General features: G+C 43.3%; 1 protein-coding gene across 4 annotated transcripts in view; it reads left to right on the top strand.

Moving 5' to 3' along the window:
- LOC115405002 (pre-B-cell leukemia transcription factor 1) overlaps nt 1-22,227 on the top strand; it is a 66,024-nt gene extending 43,797 nt beyond the window's left edge. The window contains exons 3-9 of one of the 4 annotated variants that reach the window (XM_030114388.1): nt 10,023-10,267; nt 13,536-13,726; nt 14,260-14,395; nt 14,616-14,775; nt 16,109-16,221; nt 18,970-19,059; nt 21,925-22,227. In XM_030114388.1, the coding sequence (XP_029970248.1) occupies nt 10,023-10,267; nt 13,536-13,726; nt 14,260-14,395; nt 14,616-14,775; nt 16,109-16,221; nt 18,970-19,059; nt 21,925-22,017 (1,028 nt within the window). In that variant the 3' untranslated portion in view covers nt 22,018-22,227. Of the gene's footprint in view, nt 1-10,022; nt 10,268-13,535; nt 13,727-14,259; nt 14,396-14,615; nt 14,776-16,108; nt 16,222-18,969; nt 19,069-21,924 lie in introns of all 4 variants that reach the window. The other 3 variants (XM_030114387.1, XR_003933408.1, XM_030114389.1) reach the window with 3 other exon arrangements.
- Nucleotides 22,228-22,924: the final 697 nt, after the last annotated feature.

Genomic DNA, 22,924 nt, shown 5'->3' with positions numbered 1-22,924 from the left:
AAAGCTCTCAGTGACCACTTGTGCTTTATGGAGAGGAGCATTGTCATCATGGAAGATATTGTTCCCAGTGGAGATGAGATGTAGCCCCAGATAATCTAAGTAACCACTCAGAATCTTTTTTATTAGGAGAGGATAGTGCAGACTGAAGCATGCGGCTCTCAGTGGACTCTGTGCAATTATTGGTTGGAGCAGGTATGGAAGATGAATCGGTTTTTATATGTTCATACCTAATTATTTATAATAAGAAAAAAAAATCCCCATTCTTATTTAGATTCTTATTTGTCTGTCTGCTGTCACCATTATGTACTCCTGAAACAACCAATCGGTTTAAACTTACACTGATGAAATGAATATTCTTATATCTTTGGAAACATTCAGTGAATATATATTGATTGTTTTCTTAATCATTATTATCAATAATAGATGCAGTAGCAGTGTTATGCACTTCAGCAGCATCTCAGTGTTGTTTTGTTAAACATGTGATAATCAGCATCTTTATTATTAACTCTCAAATCTGATTTTGACAAAATGGCTAATATTACATTGATCTATTATTTCCCTTATCATAAAATACAGTAACAATAATAATAGAAAGACTTTAAATAGATGAATATATGTTTGTATTTGCTTGCTGCATTTTTAGTGATGAATTATTATCATTATTATTATTATTATTATTATTATTATTATTATTATTATTGTTGGCACCAGCGGTGTTTCCATTACTTTATATTTCTTCTGTGAATAGTGGAAGCCGGGTTTGTTCTGTTGGCAGTTGTGTAAGAACGCGTGTTCACATGTTGTCGAGTGAAGCGGCGCACAGTGAAGCAGAACAACGAGCCCTCCTCTCCACCAGCCGCCATATGGTGGGTGTCCTTGCACGATAGCTTAAGGGAGCCTTTCTCCCTGAGATGGAGCAATTTTCCTCCTCTCTCCACCTTCCCTGTTCATCGGACGCCCACCCCGGCACCCCCCCCTCGCTCCGCATGCCTGCAGCGGGGACAACAAACCCAGATCCCCCCCCCCCAGGTAGACCCAGACCTGTCCCCGCCTCCCCGCCTGCCTGAAAGCCCGCCCCCGCTCGGCTAGGCCCGCTCCGTGCCTCCAGATGTGGCTTAATTTACTGCGACTCTGCTAATTGCTGTAATTAAGGATTAATTACTGTTAATTACCTTCGCATAAACTCATCACCAGTCAAAGAGCGAGGCCTTATGAAATGTGCCATGCACAGGAACACACACCGCGGGGACTCCGGCAGGATTGTTTTACCGGACCTCTTGTTTCCTGCCTTGTCCTGCTGCGTCGGGACGACTTGTCGGGGCCAGCGGTGAAGAGGGCAGCGCGCTAACCATCACGGATGATCTGCTCCTGGCTCCCGACGCGTCGCACTTCAGCTCCTCGCCAACTGCTGTCCAGAGCAGCGCCGCTCCGCCGGCCGTCATTTGATAAGAGGCTGCCATTCATCAGCGGGAAAGTGTACGAGACATCTGAGCATTATTGTTAATCCCAAACTTAGAGGGTTTTGGCAGCGAGCAGATGTTTTGGTTCAAGAGTGCACTTCAGGAATGAGCCGCTCCGTCCATCCATCCATCTTGAGTACGGCTTGATCCAACTAAAGGTTTCCCGCGGGGCTGGACCTGATCCCAGGCAGGGCACTCCGGGACACGTCGAACACACAAAGACAAAGAGTCACACACACACTCACAGTCACTCTCAGCGAGCATTTAGACTGACCATTTTTCCTCAAACGTGTGTTTTTTTGGGTTCTGGGTTGAAACAGGAGTACCTGTAGGAAAACACATGCAAAGGGGAAACATGCAAACTCCACTCAGAACTCCATCTTATCACGAGTCTGTTATCTTTTAATAGATGTTCTCTTTTTTTAAATATCTACACCAGAAACCAGTGCAATCTTAACTCATAACTAAGACTTAAAGAACAAATTAGGAATTTTCTACATTTTCATTACTTCCGACTGGAATCAGGTAAACTTTGATAATCCAGTTGATCATAAGTGGATCTTATAAATGGTGAATGAAGCTCACTTAAGTGTATTGCTGAGGGCCACAGGAGTGTATACAGTCGTCAGAGCCACTCGGATCATCTGAACTTGCCTATGTCAGTCTTTCTGGTGAAGCAGAACATTTGTTGTCCATATCTAGATGTAGGTGTTAATAATCCTGATCCAGCATTACTGTTCCAGAACCTTCTGTGAAATTAATCCTCAGCCTTTAGGCCATGGTAGTTTGAACTATAGTCTGGGAGATACCGTAGTTGTGTTACTTCATGACCTTAAAAGTAACTCATTAATGATTTCAACATATTGATGAACCCTGAGCGATCTTCTTCGAGGTTAAAACTCTGAACTGCAACACCATTAAGGTTTATCTGTGGCCCTTTTTCCGTGATACGTGCACAGCTTGGTGTGAGCCTATTGAAAAATCAGCATCAGGATGCTTTTTGCTTGCGTTCCATTGTTTAGACACCTTTTTCTTTTCACTGTTAGTCACGTTCATCCAGTGGCAGCTGCCATGCGAAGTGCTCAGCCTCTTCGCAGATCTTTGGGCTTCAGGTCTTGCAGCACAGTTCTTGCACAAGGATGCTCACAGGGTACGAATGTGAGGCTGCTGAGATGATCCAGTCTTCGCTTGTTGTGCCGCTCTTTCTTCTTCCTCTTATCTAATCTTGAATGTGTGTCAGCATCAAGGTGCCAACAGTCATTTCGTGGGCTCCCTTCCTCCTGCGCTCAACAGAGGCGTCTTTGTGGGCGAGTTCGCTCCTCGAGCTCGTGACTTTTCCCCTTCCCTGCTTTAGCGGCGCCGCCCAGAGCCGCTCCACGAGTTCGATCCAATCAGGAAGATATATATTTTAAGACACCTCAAGAAAGACTGACAGCCGGGGGCTAAAGCATCGCCTATTTTGAATAATGAATTATTTTAATGAAGGCTTTTTAAATGGGAGTGCGTGGCGTTGGTGGCGGGGCGGTGCTCTGAATGGTCTTCTCCTCTGGCGCTAGCTTCCTCATTATCAGGCCGGCCCCTCAGGCCCCAAACTGGCCTGCTTAAGCCTCAGATGATGACGATAATTACCGTTATTAGGAGTAGCTGCAGGGGGAACTTGTTCTGAAAAACACCAAGCTGAGTTCTTCTCCTCCCGCCTCATGAGAAACTACCGATGGCCACTGGAGGAAGCCGGAGAAGGAGATGAGGAGGAGGAAGGAGCGGGGGGAGAGAGGGAGGGAGGGAGGGAGCGGCCACCAAATCCGCCTAATGTGACGCCTGTCAGCTCGTCTCCCACCAGCTGTCACCTCCCAAATGCACTGGGGTTCATTTTTTTAATTGACACCTCGCTTTCCTATTCCATTTCTATTTTTCGCCTTTCATTCTCCCTCCATCACTCTCTCCCCTCCTCGCCTGCACCGGCCACATCTCCTCATCTCTGCCCGTCCCTCCAGTATTTCTTTGGTGTTTTCTCCTCGTCCTTGGTGTCCCCCCCACCCCTCCCCACCCCACACACACACACACACACACACGCACACAATGTCACATACAACACTTCAGCTCTGCCCCCCCCCTTTCTTCTCCCTCCTCCTGCACATGATCCTGGAGATGGCTGATAAAACATAAAGCTGTTTTAGAGCTGCTTTATGACTGCGCCCTTGTGTACTGAGGCTGTACACATTCCCATTATCTGGTGATGGAGCGAACATTTTGGGCCCGAGAAAGTTTCCCAGGAGTACACGGAGAGTCACAAATCTGGGCTTGGAGCTGAAAGTGGAGAACATTTAAAAATTAGAGGCAAACTAAAGTTTTCATGGCCTCAATTTGCTCCTTTTTTTTTTTTTCATTTCTTTTATCGTTGAAGGGACAATACCTTTTGCCAGTGGCAGATTAGAGGTCAGGGAAGCAAGCTTGTCACCGGAAGTTTGTCCGTTTGAATCCACATAAACCCTCTTTGATCGTGATCTTGATGCATTATATCAGTTAGCACCTTTCCAGACGGAGTGTTCACTGTAAGCACGGATACCAATCAGGGATTTGCAGAAATAGGCTTGTATTTAAAAACGTGCGCGGATTGAATGTTCCTCATGTTGGAACCACACCAGTTAAAATGTGAGCATGGTTTGAGCTCCGTGGGGAGTCGTGGGGTTTCACACGTTGTCATAATCCTTCCCTCATAGTGTGGACGCAGTGCTCATATCATTTTCTCGCATAGACGTGTTTCTAGCTTTTAGCTGTGGCGTCTTGTAGTCTTTAGTTCTGGTTCTGTGACGGTGTTCAAGTCCTCCTGCGAACCAGATTGGACCTTCTCCCGAACCGCTTTCAGCCCACAGGCCGTATGTTTCACTCCTCTGATCTAGCTCAGCATCTCCTCTGTTTTGGTTTGGGCTCAGACAAGTTTGACTCACAACACCATCGTGTGGCAGAAAATGGTATTACAAGTGCTGAATCTTTGCTGCAATGTTTTTTTTCTTCATTTAATTTTGATATAAAAAAAATCACATGTAAAATCAAAGACTTAGTGTCAGTTGTTTTTTTTTTTTTTCAAAGACTGACTACAAATGTCACTGAAGCAAAAAGTCAGGTCTTCAAACATGAGTGGACAGTTTCCAAATATCAACCCAGTGCCATCTACAGGGTTAACTGTGACGAGTTCATTCATAATCTCGTCTTTGTTTAAGCCCAGATCCAATTAGCAGAAATAGCTGCGGTAAATTGTATGAGATGTAACGTAATATTGATCTGGTAATGATGATCGCGCTGTTCGGAGCTGCGGGTCAGACTGCAGCCTGCGGAGGCTTCGTTACTGCGCTTGTCTCAAATGCAGATGAGGGCGGGATGCTGAACTCCTGGAAGGAGCGGGGTGGGAGGCAGGGGGAGGCGGGGGGGAGGGAGGGGGGGGTTGTATTAGTGATACTTGTCATGTCTGCTGTAAATCACGCTGCTTTTTTCAGGTTCCTGGGTTGTTGTTGTTTTGTCTCAGAATGCCGCGTGGCAGGGATGAATGGTGGTGATGTTACATTATCATGTGGCTGTCGCTTTCACTCCTACTGACTGGTCTGTGACAGGCCCACACACACACACACACACACACACACACACACACACACACACTCGCAGTGTCAGAAGCAGGCCTGATTTATTAACTGCTGAAACCCTAGATGACGTGTACCCACACAATCAATAGCGAGAGCAGCCACTGCCTGCTCCTCTTTGGGGTCATGTGATACGGACACGGGCTGCGCACAACAACACACACACGCATACACACACACACACACACACACACACACACACACACACACACACACAGGGCTGCAGTGTATTGCATTACTGTATTGATGGGAAATGGATCCAGTCCAGCGTTGGCTGCTTGCTGCCAGTCAGCAGGCTGAACTTTCATCACGGCTGTCAGGAGCATCACTGCAGCCTCGTTTGACTGTAAATCTCCCAAATTGTGACAGAACACTTCAACATCATTAATTAAACATGTTTTCATTTAAAGGCGCTCCAGTATCCTGCAGGTGTGTGTGTGTGTGTGTGTGTGAGCTCAGTGTGTTTCCTCGTATAGATGTTTGCAGACAGTATTTGTTTTTTTCTTTTTTCATTTCAACTTATTAATTTAAATTTAGATCATTTGACATGTGAGGATCAGTTCATGTTTCACATACTCACCTGCATTAACAAATGCGGATGTTAGAAGTGTAGATTAGATTGTTGAGATCAAAACTGAAACTATTTCAAGAATAACTTTCACGATAAAATCTGAGGAAATAAAAATCTTTTTTTCCAAAATGCACATCACAGACATGAAGCCACACAGTGTGTCTCACTGCCTGTGAATCCAGACCTGTGGGGAGTTTGCATGTTCTCACTGTGCCTGGATTTTCTCCATGTAGTCTGCACAGCTCTCTGTGAGTTGGATGAAGAGTTGCTGCAGATGCATGGATTGATGGACAAACTACATCTGAATGCTGGGATCTGAAATTGCTGAAAGCTGACGTTTGTAGTTACAGAGTTACAGAAACCTTTTTTTTCTAAATAAAGAACAACTGTAATTTCCAACCATAAACTAACAATGAACAAAGGAACTGATTGAAGTTTCAGTAGTTGAAAATATTTGTGTTTTTTTAGACAAAATTAACATAAATGAAGTCGTACAGTTGATAGTCAAGTCAGAACTTCGCAAATTAATTCTCAAGCCTTGAAAATGCCTCTTAAAGCTGTATTTTTATTTCTTTGTCTTCTCAGCACTTTCATTCTCCTTCTCTCAGCTGAATATTCTCCCATAATCAGAGTCCTTTCGTTATGTTTTTGCTCCTAAATGTGTGTGATGTGTGGTAGAATTGTGTCTGTGTGTCCGGGGCTGGCTGCGAGATGCCAGTCAGCGGCTGTCAGGACCATCGCTGCTGCCTGCTTTCATTATAAAATATTATAAATCTTCCTAATCGTGACAGAATACCTGCACGTCCTTAATTAAACATGTTTTCATTTAAAGGCGCTCGCAGGGCGCCGGGCTGCTGCTCGGGGTATCCTGCCAATGCGTGTGTGTGTGTGTGTGTGTGTGTGTGTGTGTGTGTGTGTGTGTGTGTGTGTGTGTGTGTGTGTGTGTGTGTGTGTGTGTGCGTGTATGCTTGCATGTGGGTGGCTGAAAATCTGTGTGTGCGTACGTGTGTGTGTGCGTGTGTGTGTGTGTGTGTGTGTGTGTGTGTGTGTGTGTGTGTGTGTGTGTGTGGGTGGCTTAATCGTCATGTTTATCTCCCCTCCTGTCGTCTGAGCTCCTGCCGGCTCTTCAGGAAGTCAAACAGCACAAATTCATTTCACCAAAACAAAAAAGGAAAAAAAAAAACACAGGCTTTTCATTAGATGTTTGATTGTTTATTCAGTTTAACCAGTCAGGAATTATTCTGCATTATATTCCACACAGAAAGCACTGAAAGAAAGGAGTGAGAATCTATTTTTATATTTTGCTGTGTTCAATTACATAGAGGATTCTATTTGTATTTTAAGTTTAAAATTCCAATACGATCCAAATGACTGATTGAAATTCTCAAAAAGTCATGTAAGTGTTGATAATGAAGTTTTATCCCTGAAGACAAATGAGATGTGAAGAAACCATTTTTCAAAATAGCAAAAAAACTAGACTTTGCAAGTAATTTTTCAGAATATTTTTTATGAGTGTTCAAAATATAATTATAGTCAAAAAGTCAAATCACCCACAAAAAAAAAAAATATATATATATATATATATATACATAGATATATGTATATATATATCCTAATGATAAAATGAAAAAATTCAGGCAAATTGGAAAAAATCTTGAGAATAATTTCAGGATAAAATTTTGAGGATAAAAATTTCCCCAAAAAAAGTTCAAAGATGAGAAATGAAAAAAAAGAAAAATGCATTTTTTCAATTTCAATTATTTTTTTTTATTGTGTTTTGTGTTAAAAATACTTCTTCAAAAACTAAATGAACATATTTAAAATGGGAAATTTCAGAAATACAGACAGCCTAAGCAAATATAAACAACATCAAGATTAAGAAATATAAAAATAAAAAAAAATATTCTTTATGAAAAAAATATTTTTGAAATTGGGTTAAAAACACATTGACCTTTAAAAAAGTGATGGCAAACGAAACGTCGACTTCAACTTCAATTTTCATTTACCTGTAATCTTGCCATCTTTTCTCATCCCTAATGTTATTTCCATAATGCTAAAGCGTTTTTCTTGCATTCTTAAAGGAGCATGTTTCTGAATTTGCGCACCACGCAGTAGGAAAATGTCAGAGCAGCAGCTCGGAGGGAGGGAGGGAGCGGCAGTCCTCTCATTGTTCAATTAAGTCTGTCGGTAATGATCAAGATGAGCTGATGGCCATCTTCCTTTTATAGATGCTCATCTGTGACTGGGGAGGAAGCAGAGAACAGCCGAGCGTCACAAAGTGTCTTCAAACGGCTTCTTCTCTTTTTTTTTTTTTTTTTTTTTTTGCTGTGTGTGTGTGTCAGTATTGTGACTGTGTGATTAATTACAACAGTCAGGTGATCCTGTTAATGTATGGCTGCACCATCGAGCTCCAATCGATTTCATTGCTATTACTGAGCAGAAATAAATAAGGCTGAAGGCTGTGGTTAGGGTAATTACGCCACAGCACAGTGAATTGTTTGATTTTCCTTATTAATTGTATTTATTTAATCCATTTCATGCTTTTAGTTGTGCACTCGGGGACTAGCAGCGAATGAATAAATCACTCTCGGGCTCATTAGATTCCCCCCTCCGGTCGAGATGTGCCACGATTTTGTCTGGATCAAATTGGAGAGTGTGATAATTTCCCGCTGGTGTGATTCACATGAAAAATATCCACATATCTGTCCACCAGCAGCACACACACACACACACACATGCTCGCACACACAAGTACATGCACTCACACACGCACAAATGCACATGCACAAGTTTGTGCACACACACACACACATTCATTCATGCACACATTCATACGCATGCATATACACTCACGTGCACACACAGATGCACATGGATATATACGTACACACACACTCCTACAGTAAATGGAGGACAGTATGCACACACACACTGCGGTATATATCCATACATGCACAAACACACACATATGTAGAAATCTAAAGCTCACACATGCAGAAATATGTGCACATACATGCACACACACATATAGAGACACACTCACACACACACACACACGCTCCCCATGTGAACTCCTGACCTTTTCCAGCCGTCTGATAGCCATTGACATTTGCCTCTCGAGCTGCGCTTGCTCACGTGTTGGAGCTGATGGGAATGGATGATGTTGTAGCTGGAGGAGGAGGGAAAAAAAAGGAGGGGAGGATGAAGAGAAGACGATAGACGAGGGGAGACGAGCTCTCCTGGAAATCCATCTCGATCCCCCCCCCACCCGCTCTGGGTGGAAAAGGTCACGGGGCGACTGGAGCTTACATCCTCGTTACAGGAGGAGCCGCGGCGCCGTTGCTGGGAGAGTGTTTAGTGGAACATCACAAACGGACACCGAGATTTTAACACGCGTTTGATGAGGACGGCCGCGCGGCGAGCTCCTCTCTTTGTCCTTGAGGACGGCGGACGTCAGGACGGCCTGCACCTGGCCGCCCGGCTGGTTTCGGCACCTCTGAGGGGAAAACAGGACGCCCGGCCGGCCGGCTTCTTTACCGAGGGAGCCTTCTGCTGGCAGGAACAGGCAGGGCAGCGGCGCTCGTCCTCACACTGGAGCAATGAAGAAAGAAAACAACTCAGGGGAGCTGCAGATACAGCACCATTCATTTCCAGGAACAAAAATAGCGAAAGAAGCAAAGGAAAAGTATATTTATAATAAAAAATAATGATCACTCATTCATCCATCTACTGCTCAATCCTGTGCTGGTTACACCTTAAACAGGTCTCCACACACACTCACATTCACTCAATTTGGAGTCACAGATTAACATCATGTGCATGTTTTTGTAGTGTTGGATGGAACCCATGGGAAGAACATGCAAACTCCAGGCAGAAAGGTCCAGCAAATAGTGTCGAGCCGTGTGATGTGATACGCTGGTGAGAGGAGAGTCTGCAGCTTTTACTGGAGGCGTTTTGTGGTTGTTCAGATTAAAGAAAGGTTTTGAAGCAGTGCTGACATGAGCCAGGTGTTCACACACTGCTGTCTGACTGCAGGTTGGAGCTTGTTTTTCTGTTTCCAGAGGATCCGACAGGATAATAAAGCCATCAAGGAACAAGCGAATGTAGTCGGAACAGTGAAAGATGAACTGTGGCTGATTTTTTTTTTCTTTTTTTTACATGAAATGATAGTAAGAATCAATGAAATGATGGTTTAACGGTCTTTCTGAGCTGCCAGACTCTGTCATGTGCATGTTTTTATGGCGCGGACTTAAACTATCATAACGACCGCCATATTTCAGGGCGTTCGCTCGGCGGGCGGCGGCAGGAAGAAGAGTCTGCTAACCGCGGCGCCGTGTCCTCTGCTGTCCTCCACAGTGCTCAGTATCCGAGGGGCCCAGGAGGAGGAGCCCCCGGACCCCCAGCTGATGCGGCTGGACAACATGCTGCTGGCAGAGGGCGTGGCCGGGCCGGAGAAGGGAGGCGGGTCGGCGGCGGCCGCGGCCGCTGCGGCGGCCACCGGGGGCATCGGCGCCGACAACTCGGCGGAGCACTCGGACTACCGGGCCAAGCTGTCGCAGATCCGGCAGATCTACCACACGGAGCTGGAGAAGTACGAACAGGTGGGTGACGAGGAGGAGGAGGAGGAGGAGGAGGAGGAGGAGGAGGAGGAGGAAGAGGCCCGCGGTGCGTTCACGTGCTGGTAACAGGAAGCAGGATGCACTGAAGGCCTGTGCTCACAAATATCATCAGAGTGATGCGATTTGTGGATAAAGCAGGGGAGGAAGTCTCCAAACAGCCGTGCAGGATCCAGTTCTTAAGATTCATGTTTATCTCATTCAAACACCCAACAATAGATGTTCTGTAAATGCAGTGAAGATCTAAGATTCTACCGATCTCAAATGAGTCGCGATATTAACATTCATCGTATACGAATAACAAAAGAGTGCTCGGATTGTGATTTAATTATGTTTCTAAGCTTCGTGTGTTCATGGCCCGCATGTTCAGAAACAAAAGCTCCACTTTCTAATGCTACAAGTGGAAAGTTTCAACAACCAATAAAGACCATACGATCATAACTTTAACTTTTTTTAAATTCAGTTCGATTTAATCGATAAAGTACTAAATTTCCAACTGCATCATTTGAGCAAATATTTTGCCAATAGTCGAACAACTTGGTTGATTATTGATGTAGCACTAATCTATGAATGTAATAACTGCAGTCAATAATGTAATAATACATCAGATGAAATGCATTTCTCAAAAATATATATATTTTTTTTTTGTTGCAGGTCTTATACAGTTTGCTTTATCAAAAAAATTGAGACTCTCATTTACCTTTGTAGAATTTTTCTTCAGTGTTACTGGCATTATAGACTTTAGTGCATTAAAAATGTGGTGGTCATTTATCCATTATTGGTTGCGTCAAGCAGTCCAGTCACAGCCGGGTAAATTAAATTGAAGACAAAGAGCCCTGAATAAAAATCCTTAAGCACAAAAAACATGAGCATCATCTACATAAGTCTGCATTCACCACAAATCGTTACAGTTGACAACCTTGTTGCATGCTTACCCAACGCTACAAAATGTTTTTACCCCCAAAGATATTAGCAGCAACAATGTGAAATTCATTTACTACTGAGTTGCCGTTACAGTAAGATTGAAACCCATTTTTCTTGTATTTTATGTTCCCTGTACAGTTCACATGCAGTGGAAACCTCTGTCCACAGGTGCAAGTAACAATTACTTTCTCTATTGATTATTTTCTGGATGAATGGATCAGTTGTTTGGGTTCTAAAATGTCACATCAAACGCATATTTTATTGCTTTCTGTGCTGTTTCTTTCATATATATGCATCAGAATGAAGAAATCTTGACAAAATATGACAAATCTGTACATTCAGAAGGCTGTGCGTCATGTGAACCCTCCTCATATACACACAGGTGCATCTCAAGAAATGCGAATATGATGGAAAAGTTCATGATTTCCAGACGTTACACAGGAATCTACCATTTCTGATTCTCCTCTTTCAGCACGTGTCTGTGTTTGGAGAGCTTTTAGGAGCGGCCCATCCGTCTCGTGTCGACAGTCTTGGATTTAAGCAGCTGCAGCTTGAACAAAGAGCAGAATCCGATCCCGCTAGAGAACCCACGTTGGTCAATAATGATCCAAAAATCAGCTTCAAGTTAAAGCGTGTTGGCAAGGGTTTTTCTGTTTCACTTTAAACCAGGCATTTTGTTTGAAATGAAACAGGTTATACAGCAAATGGAAGCAAGTTCGGCTTGGAGAGATTCTTTTTACCACTTCGTGCATTCGTTTGATAGTTTACATATAAAACCTTGCCTCACTTTCAGCTTTATATTCTGTCTCTTGCTTTATTCTCATCATAAAATATCTCATGAAGTCAGTTTTTAGACCTGGATTAGGCGTGCTTCACTGTATTTCCAGTCTCATCTGAGTTTTCATATCTGTTCTTTCTGTGACTCACCGTTTCTGGCGAACACAGTAATCTGGAGAAAAATTCAGTGAGCTTCTTTTCAAACCTTTATGCCAACATTTTGTTGCACTTCGCACATTTTTATACATTCAACTTTAAATTAAGGAAGTTATGTGACAAATGAAAGACTGAATTTTGCTCTTCCTTTTCCTGTCTATCTCTGTTTTCACAGCTACATCTGACAAAAAGTTCAGTTTAACTTTAAATTTCAAGTCAAACAGTGAAACCACCACATTTTTTCCATTGATTTTGCATCGTGTAGAGTATTTTAAGCCTATTTTTTGTTATATTTTTGATCATTTTAGTCCGTTAATTAACAAATACTGTATCTCAAACTGTCGTCTGATTTTCTTCACTGTCACATCAGAAACAATGCTTCAAACCTGAGTTTGTATGCCGTCAATGTAGACATGTCTGACAGAACTTTTCAATGGTGTTCTAAGTTTCTGAGATGCATCTGCATATGGGAAAAAGCATGGACGTGTCGTCCAATGCATGATTGGAAAGCGCTCCGTCCTGCGAGCTGAAACAGGATTAAGCTCCTCCGAGGGACGGATGAGATATTTTCCCCCGGAATCTTTAATGAATCCTCTCAGAGTAACAGTGCGACGCTCTCGAACGGCGCGCTCGCAGGACAACCCGTGACAAGCCCAGCTTTCAGTGCCGCCGCTATCCGGAGCCGTTCTATCAGTCACACACCAGCTCTCTTCCCAGACACCGTAACTTCCTGTCATTCCCCGGGAAGTCAAAGCGGCTCCGGGTTTGTCATCTTCTCCCGTGGAAGGCTAGTCATCGCTAACTGTCACAGTCAATATACACCTGAGCATTTTAGTGTCAGCGCGCTATGTACACCTGGCGCGGCGTTATGAGTGAGTAGTGTCTGGAGCAGAACGGCTGCTCGCTGCATCACTTTGACTGACGTAACCTCGGTGTTGACAAGCAGCAGACACCTTGACTCTGAACGCCGTCGCATCCGCTGACTGATTCAGACGGGGAGACGGAGTGAGAAGAGAGAGGGAGGCAGTTTAAACCTCTTGAACGTGAACGGGACTGAAAGCTCGCTGTCATTTTAGATTTCTCTTCACTTGTCACATTTTCTTCTTCCATTGAAGAGAAGTCTTTTTAATATTCAGCGCACCGCGAGTCTCGCTGCCTCCACTGTTCGACTCCGCTGCCACATTTGTTTGGCTGGAAACATCACACTGTGTCTGCCGCTGTAATTCAGCCCATTCTTATTACCTCCAACCTTACTGCTGTTACTCTGTTAGCAGTGAAGCTGCAGCCTCTCCACAAGCCAATTTCCTCCTTTTTTGTTCTGTCTGAAGCTGTCCAGCCCTTCTGATAGCTTTTTTTTTTTTTTTTTTTTATGAATCCTGTCTGTGTGTGCATCCAGGCGTGCAATGAGTTCACCACCCATGTGATGAACCTGCTGAGGGAGCAGTCTCGAACACGACCCATCTCGCCCAAAGAGATCGAGCGCATGGTCAGCATCATCCACCGCAAGTTCAGCTCCATCCAGATGCAGCTGAAACAGAGCACCTGCGAGGCCGTGATGATCCTGCGCTCACGCTTCCTCGACGCCAGGTCTGTGTGTGCCTCTGTGTGTATTTCCATGTGTGGGTCCGCGTGTTTGTGTTCACATTTTTATCTACTAAAATGGTTGAATATTTGTATTTGTTTAATTATTTTTTTGATTTTATATTCACTGTTTGATGGTCTTTTATTTCGTGTTGTGTGGTAAATAAAGAATCTATGTGGCATTAAATTATGAATGCATACAAAATCTGATGATGTGTAAAATCTGCAGTTTAATGGAGAGAATAAAACAATAACTTAATGTCATTGATCAGGTTGTGATGGTTCAGAATGGGGCTCTTTCTTCCTTGAATCTGGTTTTTTTTTTTATTAATGTTAGCTGGCAGTGGTTTTCAAAAAAAGTTTTTTAAACAACTGTACACACAGTAGTTTCTGGTCCTGTGTTTTTAAGAGTTCTATTGTAGTTCATGTTTCCCAAATTTTTTCTCATTGCTCCTTTATTTTTAATTAATATGTTGAAAAATATCTGTTTTCCTGACTAATATTCTAATGAACGTTTCCGTTGTGTTGCTTGTGTCCAGACGAAAGAGGAGGAACTTCAACAAACAGGCGACAGAGATCCTAAACGAGTACTTTTACTCCCACCTCAGCAACCCTTATCCCAGCGAGGAGGCCAAAGAAGAGCTGGCCAAGAAATGTGGCATCACAGTGTCACAGGTAGATGAAGAAAAAAAACAACTGAAAGATTAAATATATGTCATACGTTTTAGAGGAAAATTATCAAAATATGAGATCTGTTCATGTTTCGCCTCACTCAGTCATGTGTGGTGGAGTGTAGCTCCCAGTTATGTCACAGCAGCTGGTGCCAAAAGGTGCTGTGCTAACTGGTGCAGGAAGCATCATCCAGGCCTCATTAAGCTCGCCGCTGTCTCGACAGGTATCCAACTGGTTCGGGAACAAGAGAATCCGGTACAAGAAAAACATCGGCAAGTTCCAAGAGGAGGCCAACATGTACGCGGCGAGGACCGCGGTCAGTGCGACCAACGTGTCGGCTCACGGCAGCCAGGCCAACTCCCCGTCCACCCCCAACTCGGCAGGTGAGCTTTGGGCTGTCGCGTTATATTCAGCGCTCACCCACAGCAGAAATCAGATCCCATTCTGGATTCAGTTTGTTTTTTATTTGAAGTTGGTCTACTAGGTAAGAATGTCATTCACACACAGTTTTCCAGCTGGAGGTTTGGCTGCACAGAACCAGATCCAGATGTGCTGTTCTCTCTAATTAATCTTATGCAAACACAAGAAAACAAGCAGTGGGGGATTCCTGAGTGTTTATGCTTCTGCTTCTTTTACATATATTTACCACACCGTCATCTGCATACGTTGAGACGCACTTCTTATCGGCGTATGCCGTGAAGGACCGTTTGAAAGAGCTTCAACGTTTACATCGTATTGTGCGTCTGCATGCGTGTGGATGAAGTACAAAAACAAACTGCACCAAGTAGTGGATTAACATGGAAACTACATCATTTCTGGCATTTCAGTGCCAACAGCAATTATTTTGTAGTAGATAGTTTTTGTACAAACTGGACCTTAGTGACCTTAGATGTTTATACTGTGGTCTTTAATGTGTTAAAAAGCAGTTCAAAAGACAGAAACCATGTCAAAATACATTGCTTTGTTTGCGAATTGGAGCTGACAGATGCACCATAAAGAGCTCGTAGTCGAGCTCTCGAACCTGAACCCCGACTCACGGACCGAGTCTCTGCTGCTGTTTGGTTCCCGCTAACACACAGCTCCTCTTCTCTAACCCTCGCTCTCCCTCTCTGCTCCCTCCATGTTTTCTCTCTCTCTCTCTTTGTTATTGACCTCTTGGTCTTGCGGACGTTAATTTTTCCTGCCTCTTGTCCGGTTGACCTCGTGTATGCCATTAAGCTGCTCGGAGGGCAAGCGCAGTCTTTTGTCATATAGAGACTTTGCCACAGTATTGGATTAGGACCGGGTGTTGAAATCAAGTTACGCCGTTGGTCCCTTTACATCTGGGGAGCTGGGGTCCATTAAAGGACGAAGACGATTCTTTGGGTCTTCCTGCAGATCAATTATTACTTCCTTAATGAAACACTAGCAGCACGGACATTTAACAGTAATACGATCCATTAGAGCTCGCTTTAACTGGAACTTAAGCAGTTTTACGATGAGAGTCTGTCCGATCGTTCTTGTTGGCTGATTTTTCCTTTTGAGTTATACCTCAGTGATGTTTTATTGTCCACCTCCGGGATCTCCTGCCGAAGGAGCCTGAAGCCGCTCAGACTAACCCACCTAATGCACTTTTGCTTATGCATGATCATTTAACTCCTTTTTCTGTCCGTCCTCTGACCTTTGTCCTGCTCTCTCTCTCTCTCTCTCTTTCTCTTTCTCCTCTGTTCTTCTCAGGTTCTGCTGGCTCTTTTAACATGTCAAACTCCGGAGACTTGTTCATGAGTGTGCAGTCCCTCAATGGGGACTCGTACCAAGGGGGGCAGGTTGGGGCCAACATACAATCCCAGGTAGGCGCCTTTCCAAGCTTAGCGTTCTTACATGAGGTGGTTTGGGACTTCAGATCACTGTTGCTCAGATAAATGTGTGACAATGCAAAGCTCAGAAATATGAAATATATTTTTTAAACTATATTTACCTGGTCGAAAATCCACAAGTGTGAGAAAAATGTAGTCTCAAATGATCCTTGAAGTTTTTAAACTTCCAACAAGCTGTTTCATTCATCCTCTCAGCTATCAGCAACAGCACACGCTTACACACTCAATGGACCACTTCACTATTTCTAAATCCTGTTGTTGAGCGTTAGGACACATTCTGATACTCAAGCTTATAGAATTACAATGTATGCCAACACAAGGGATTAAAAACATGAATATACATATCGCAAATAAGCAATTGAAGTAATGAATTCTTTCTACACACTCTGTATTCATACCCTGCAAATGACCAAACATGTAAGGAAATTGGAACACATTTTAAAAAATGATTAACTATTACTAATTCTTTCATCCCTGGTGGCCAGAAGGACAAAAGTCAAGAGTAAAAATCAAGGAAGAACTCCAGTGTTATTTGTAAAAACAAACTTCAGAGAACAAAAAAACACAAACATTAATGGTTCAGTTGATCACTGCAGCTCTAAACATGCTGAAAAAAAGCTTCATCGGTCTGCTGCTTCCTGTGCGTCATGTGACCTGAGGATGTGTCGGATTGGAGCGAGGATCCCGCCATTGTAACGGGAAGGTGCTTATTTAACCGTGTTTGTGTTTTAAAAGCGTCTAAATAATTAGGACGCGTGATTTTTATTCCCTCTTGGGAGGTGATGTGAGCGCATGTGGAGACGCGGCAGTAATTCAGTTCGATTGTTCTACATTAACTTTACTGTGCGAGACGAGGTAAAACTTGAGTATTCCGCATTATGACCTCGGATCGCAGGAAAGCGGTCAGCAGGAGAAAAAAAAAACAAAAAAAACTCCTGAACTCCGGTGACGTGAGTTGTAGTGACCACACAGTCACTTGACCTCCGCGCCGAGGAGGAGGTCACACTCTGCCCCGAGCTCTCCCGCTAATGTGGAAACCATTGTCAGGGCCGCGGCTGAGCAGACGACGGCGGACAGTTTTGGAAACGGTGCAACACTCATCAGCGCTCCTGACAAGAGTTCACACAGCCGCCGGTGCACTGCGGCTCGCTGACCTTGCCTCGGTGGACAGTCGTGACCAGCGCAGCGCTCCGGCTCACACCGGAGATGAAGGAATCGCCACCGCCGGTGATTTTCTCTCCTGCGCTTTTCGCCGCTTTTGGCGTCATTTCTTCATCCGTCCGTGTCTCCTTTTCCGTTCAGATCAGCTCTGCGCTCGCTTTAGGTGGTTCATGAATATGTAGAGGCACAAAAGGAGGTAAAGAGGTCTTCAGGGTTTGTCCTTAATTAATGGAACTCGTCGTACTTTAAATGGGTAATTTCCTCTGATCGTGTCAGAACGGCTTTAAACGGCAGATTCAGACATGAAAAAAAAAAACTGAAGAAAGTTCAACTTCGTGAAAATGAGCACAAAAAGCTTGAAATAAGTCCGAACTTCCATCATCTCCATGTTATGACTGAATTGAAATAACAGAAAACTTATTCTTGGATGGAAAATCATGGTTTAAGATGGGAGGCGAGTTGCTTTCTAAATGTTCACATATTCCCTTTTATAGCAAAAGACCAACTTTAATGGGATCCTTGAAGCTCCTGGGGTCACGTTCCTTCTTCTTTAGCACTCATTTCAAGATCCAACAGATTTCATGTCTGAATTTACTGAATTTCCTTGCAGGGAATTCAGATCTTTTGAAGTCTTTTAACGCCACAGTCACAGACATGCAGCAGCTCTCTTCTGAAGGACTTTCTCTTCACATTCAGGACATTGTTTTTAAAAGATAGAGCATTTTTAAGCTGACTTATTTGACAATAATTAAATTAATTGTGAATATCTTGCTGTGAAGCAAGAGCGCTAACCACTACTTGACCTGGTTGCTCATTTTTCTTATATTACGAAGAGATTAATTGATCAGAATATTCTTGTAGATACCGTCTGTGACCACAAGATGTCACTGTACGACCACAGAAAGCTGCTACAGCACCACGGTTAGAATTTAACGTAAAACTAGAAAACAGAAAGAGAGCAGCAGAGTTCAGAGTGTGTGAGAAACTTGAGAGAAACTGGAAAAATCAGAGAAACTCTTACTTTGCTGAAGAAAACGAAGAAGGCCAAAGAGGAACAAATTCACAAAAGCTTCTCTGACGGCAGCTGGACATGGATAATAAATGTCTTCTGTTTGTTATTTTCCTCTTGATAACACATTCTCTGACAGATGCGACTTGCACACCAGAAAATATGGTATTTCCTTGTGTTCGGTGATGATTTTTTTTTTTTTTTCCACATCACTGTGATTATATTTAATGTCTGTTTTTGAGGTGTTATTTACCAGCATCCGCAGAAACACTCATAAATATTCATTCGTGTAATTTTCCAGGTGTTTTTGTCCTTTTGTTATCGAGCGTGTATTAGCAGCCAGATCATTGTGATGCTCTGTTTATAACCTTTTCCTGTGGATTGTAGCCTTTTACTATCTGACTGACCTTTGCTGCTGTATTGCTGTCTTTGTTATCCGGAGCTTTTGTCTGACCGGGTCCTTTTGTGTTTCTGTGTGTGTGTGTGTGTGTGTGTGTGTGTGTGTGTGTGTGTGTGTGTGTGTGTGTGTGTGTGTGTCCATGCTGTTCCAGGTGGATACCCTTCGCCATGTTATCAGCCAGACCGGCGGATACAGTGACAGCCTCGCAGCCAGCCAGATGTACAGTCCACAGGGCATCAACGTAAGACCTGTAAACACCCTCCTTCTGTCCTTCCTAGAACTCTCCTGACTACTGAGGGTGTGTTTGTGTGTGTGTACCGCCACTCCTGCCACCGAGCGGGCTCTTGGACCGGGGGCCGGGGCTGTCGTCCAGCACGGTCGCCCCCCCTCCCCTCCGCTCCGGCCGTGCCCCCGGGCGGCAGCCAGCGAGGCGGCGAGCGGGGCGGAGCGGCTGGACATCCTCCGAGCCTGTCGCCGGGCATTAGCGTTAGCGGGGCACCTGCAGTCGACACAAACAAGGACGCAGGTGTCGTCCTCCGCCGTGCTCTCTCATTTGGCACCGCAGGAGGAGTCAGGACTCACCGTCTCCTGCACGGAAAAGAAAGAAAGAAAGAAAGAAAAAACAAGAGTTCCCAGTTGTTGGACGCTTAAAATAACTGTTTGAGGAGAGGGCCAGGCGGCTGGGTGTCTCCTCGCCGTGCAGGGAGGGCGACACTGCAGGCAGTACGCGTTAGCATGTAGATCCACAGCGACAGGCCGCGCGGGGCTGAGCAGAATCAATACGACAGTCACAGCGACGGAGGGAGCGGGGCTCTGGGCTAGCAGTCCAAGCACATTGGTCCGATCATTCATCCACAGGAACAGCGGCACTGACAGCCGAGCCCGCAACACCCCTCGCGCTAAAATAAGAGCGCGGACGGCGTGCTGCGAGCGGCGCGCCGTGAGCGGCGAGCAACAGGCTCAGCTGGAAGGAGCGTTTTCAGAACACCGTGCTGCGATTCACACTCCACAGAAAAGGCCTTTTATAGGGAAGAGTGCGAAATTAGGCTGAAAAACTGAGTCAATTCTTTCAGTTCTGGATCTAATTGTCCAGTTTAACGCGACAATTTTCATGTAGGACGGGGAAGAGCAACTCCTTCACGGGCCACTGACAGTTCGAGAAGGGCTTGAACGGAAGCCTGAAACCCTGAAAGTGATTTAATGATAGAATAGCTACGATATCGGAAAGGAAAAACCAGCAGGAAATCATATGATTAAATCTAAAGATGCAGGCTGTATTTCAGGCGACTTGATTCAGAAATCTGAGTGTTACATTAATCACTGAAGTCTGACAAAACACTGAAAAAAACAATGAAAAAGATATAAAGTGACTAATCAGTACAAATGAACTCACTTATTAATTAAGCTCTTCATTGACTTATCCGATTAACTTTTTAAATATTTTTTAACTGGCTTGTTAACTAACTTTATTTATTTACTTACTAAATTTTAACTAAAACAAACTAACTCATAAACTAACTATTTACCTTGCTATCCTACCAGCCCGGTCGTTAATTAGAAACTAAAACTAATTTAATAGACAACTTATCATTTATGTATTAGGAAACAACCAACATATTACATAAACTCATAAACGTTGCTAAGTGTTTAGTACCCAAGCGATCTTGCCTGGTAACTGAGTACCTAACTTTTTAATTAACCTTTTAAAGGAAGAAACCAACGCGATGTGTGTTTCATTGACGTTAGATCACTGTCCAGGCTTGAGGTGAGAGTTTCGCTGCAGCTCTTTAACAACAAAAAACACAAATTACAGTGAAGCTTGTGAATGAAGTGTCGTGTATATTTAGCCCGACACGTTTTTCTTTTTCTTTTTTTTTTTTCCTCCTCCAAGATTTACTGACTGAACTCTCGCGGTTCACCTCTCCGTCTTTATCCTCCAGCAGCAATTACTCCCCTCAAATTGCTGGTGGGTGTCGCCTCACTCAGACTGAAAATGTTTTTCTCTCCCTCTCTTTTTTTTCCTCCTCCTTTTTCGCCTCTGAATAAGATGACAGACGGTCTTTACGCAAAATAACAGGGTTTGGAAATAAGAGGCTGCCACAGCACACTCCCAGCTCTCACTAATAGCGTGGAAATTGCAATTAATGTCCTTTAATGGTCTTTAGTCGACCTTTTATCACCATTTGAGAAAGCTCCCATTTTAAAGAGCTATTTTTTTTTATTGTGATAATTTATTCTTTTATCGGGGTGTATTGTGAGATATATGAAGTCTCAGTGTGTTTTATGTCTCATCTCTGATGTTTATCTCACATGGTGTAGTGGGAAGAATCTTTTTTTGCAATAAGGCGCCTGAAGAAAGGCGGCGTTTGACGGTTTTTAATGCGGTCAGTGACAGTTATTGTTGGACGGATGTGACTGTAGAGGTGGAGCACATCCACGTCTCAGCTTTAAGGTGATATTCAGCAAGTTTCTTTACTCAGAAATTAAACTTCTTTCTTTTTTATCGTACTATTACTACTATTTCGAAAGCAGCTTATGGTCTTAATGGTCTATTTTATTCTTTGTTTTTACTCATTGTCAATAAAATTTGTGGCTAGTGAACTTATATTTTAGATTTCTTTATTTGGAATAATGCAAGTTGGAGTAAAACACACATTGAAATTGTGATTAAATCTGCATCAAAATGTCTATTTTTGTAATTAAAAGTTAATTATGTCAAAAAAAAATAGTACATGCATGCACATACACACACAAACACACACAAGCCTGATTATATCTGTGGCACATGCATGTGGCTGGATTGTATGGAGTTAACTAAATGAACGATAAAGTAATTAAGTTTGGATTTTAAAAAGGAAGGACATTTATTGGAAATGTATCGGGTGTGGTCACATTTGAATTCAAGGTTCATCCAGACTGTTCTCTTCCGCGCCATCATTTCTGCCTGTCAACAAATAAAACCCCAAACAGGAGGAAAAAGGACATTTTCAGATCAGAAATGAGAAGTGTGAACTCCAGGATGTTGATATGTTGTATTAGGATTAAAAATACAGTCAGACGTCAGTTTTTCCAGACTGTTTACGTCTCTCCTGTGGTTCCTCCGCAGACGAACGGCGGCTGGCAGGATGCTCCGACTCCTTCGTCAGTGACATCGCCCACAGAAGGACCCGGAAGCGTCCATTCAGACACTTCCAACTGAATATATCCATCTCCACACCTCATCCTCACTGAAAAAAAAAACAAGAAAAAAAAAACAACAAAAGAGAAAAAAAAAAAATTCCAAAAAACATGGACTGCCGTTGCTATTCACAGTATTAAAACAAGGAGCTCAGTGCCCCACAGTTTGTAGAGGCGCTGCCAGAGGCCTGACAGATTATTTCCTCGGCTTAATAACGTTGGACTTTTGAGATACCAACGAAAAGTTTCACAGTAAAACTCAAAAACAATCATGGGAGACATTTGTACAGATTTCACATTGTAATCAGAGGGCTGGGGGTTACTTATCCACTCGTAATGTTTTCACTCATTAAGTGATAAAGTAATAAATTCATCGGTTTTACCTGAAAATGCTTCATTCTACCTCTCAGCCACTAAAAAAGCAGTAGAGAAAATGTCAGTGACCATTATTTGTTTTGTAAAAATGAAACTTTTTGTCTTTGCGAGCAGGAGGCACATCTTCTTACTTACATTTTGTTGTCTCTCACCTATTCTATGGTACGCCATTTAGACTTAAATATTGCTCAGTTGTTTACAAATGTGTGCTTGATAAAAGTATGTTCATCTTCTTCTCCCTCCTCCTCCTCCTCCTCCTCCTCCCCCCTCTCTGTCTCCGACGAGCCGAAACCGAGCTCCGAGTGGAGATTTTTACCTCTGAGGTAACCCTGTGAAGTATGTTATCTGTAAAACAATAAATAAATACTTGTCATCAAAGCAGAGAAGCTCCACCTCCTTCATTAAATTCAGATTTTAACTTTTTTTCTTTTATGCTTTTTAATGTTTTAAAGAGATAAATTATTGCATAATAATTCACTCTCTTTAAAAATCCTAAACCTCAATTGACCACCATAGGCAGAGCATGCAAACAATCGCTCACACACACACACACA

Source organism: Salarias fasciatus, chromosome 18 (assembly GCF_902148845.1).
Source record: "Salarias fasciatus chromosome 18, fSalaFa1.1, whole genome shotgun sequence".
In the NCBI taxonomy this organism is placed as follows: domain Eukaryota; kingdom Metazoa; phylum Chordata; class Actinopteri; order Blenniiformes; family Blenniidae; genus Salarias; species Salarias fasciatus.
The sequence above is the reverse complement of the archived record's forward strand: the minus strand, read 5'-3'. Positions and strand labels throughout refer to the sequence as shown.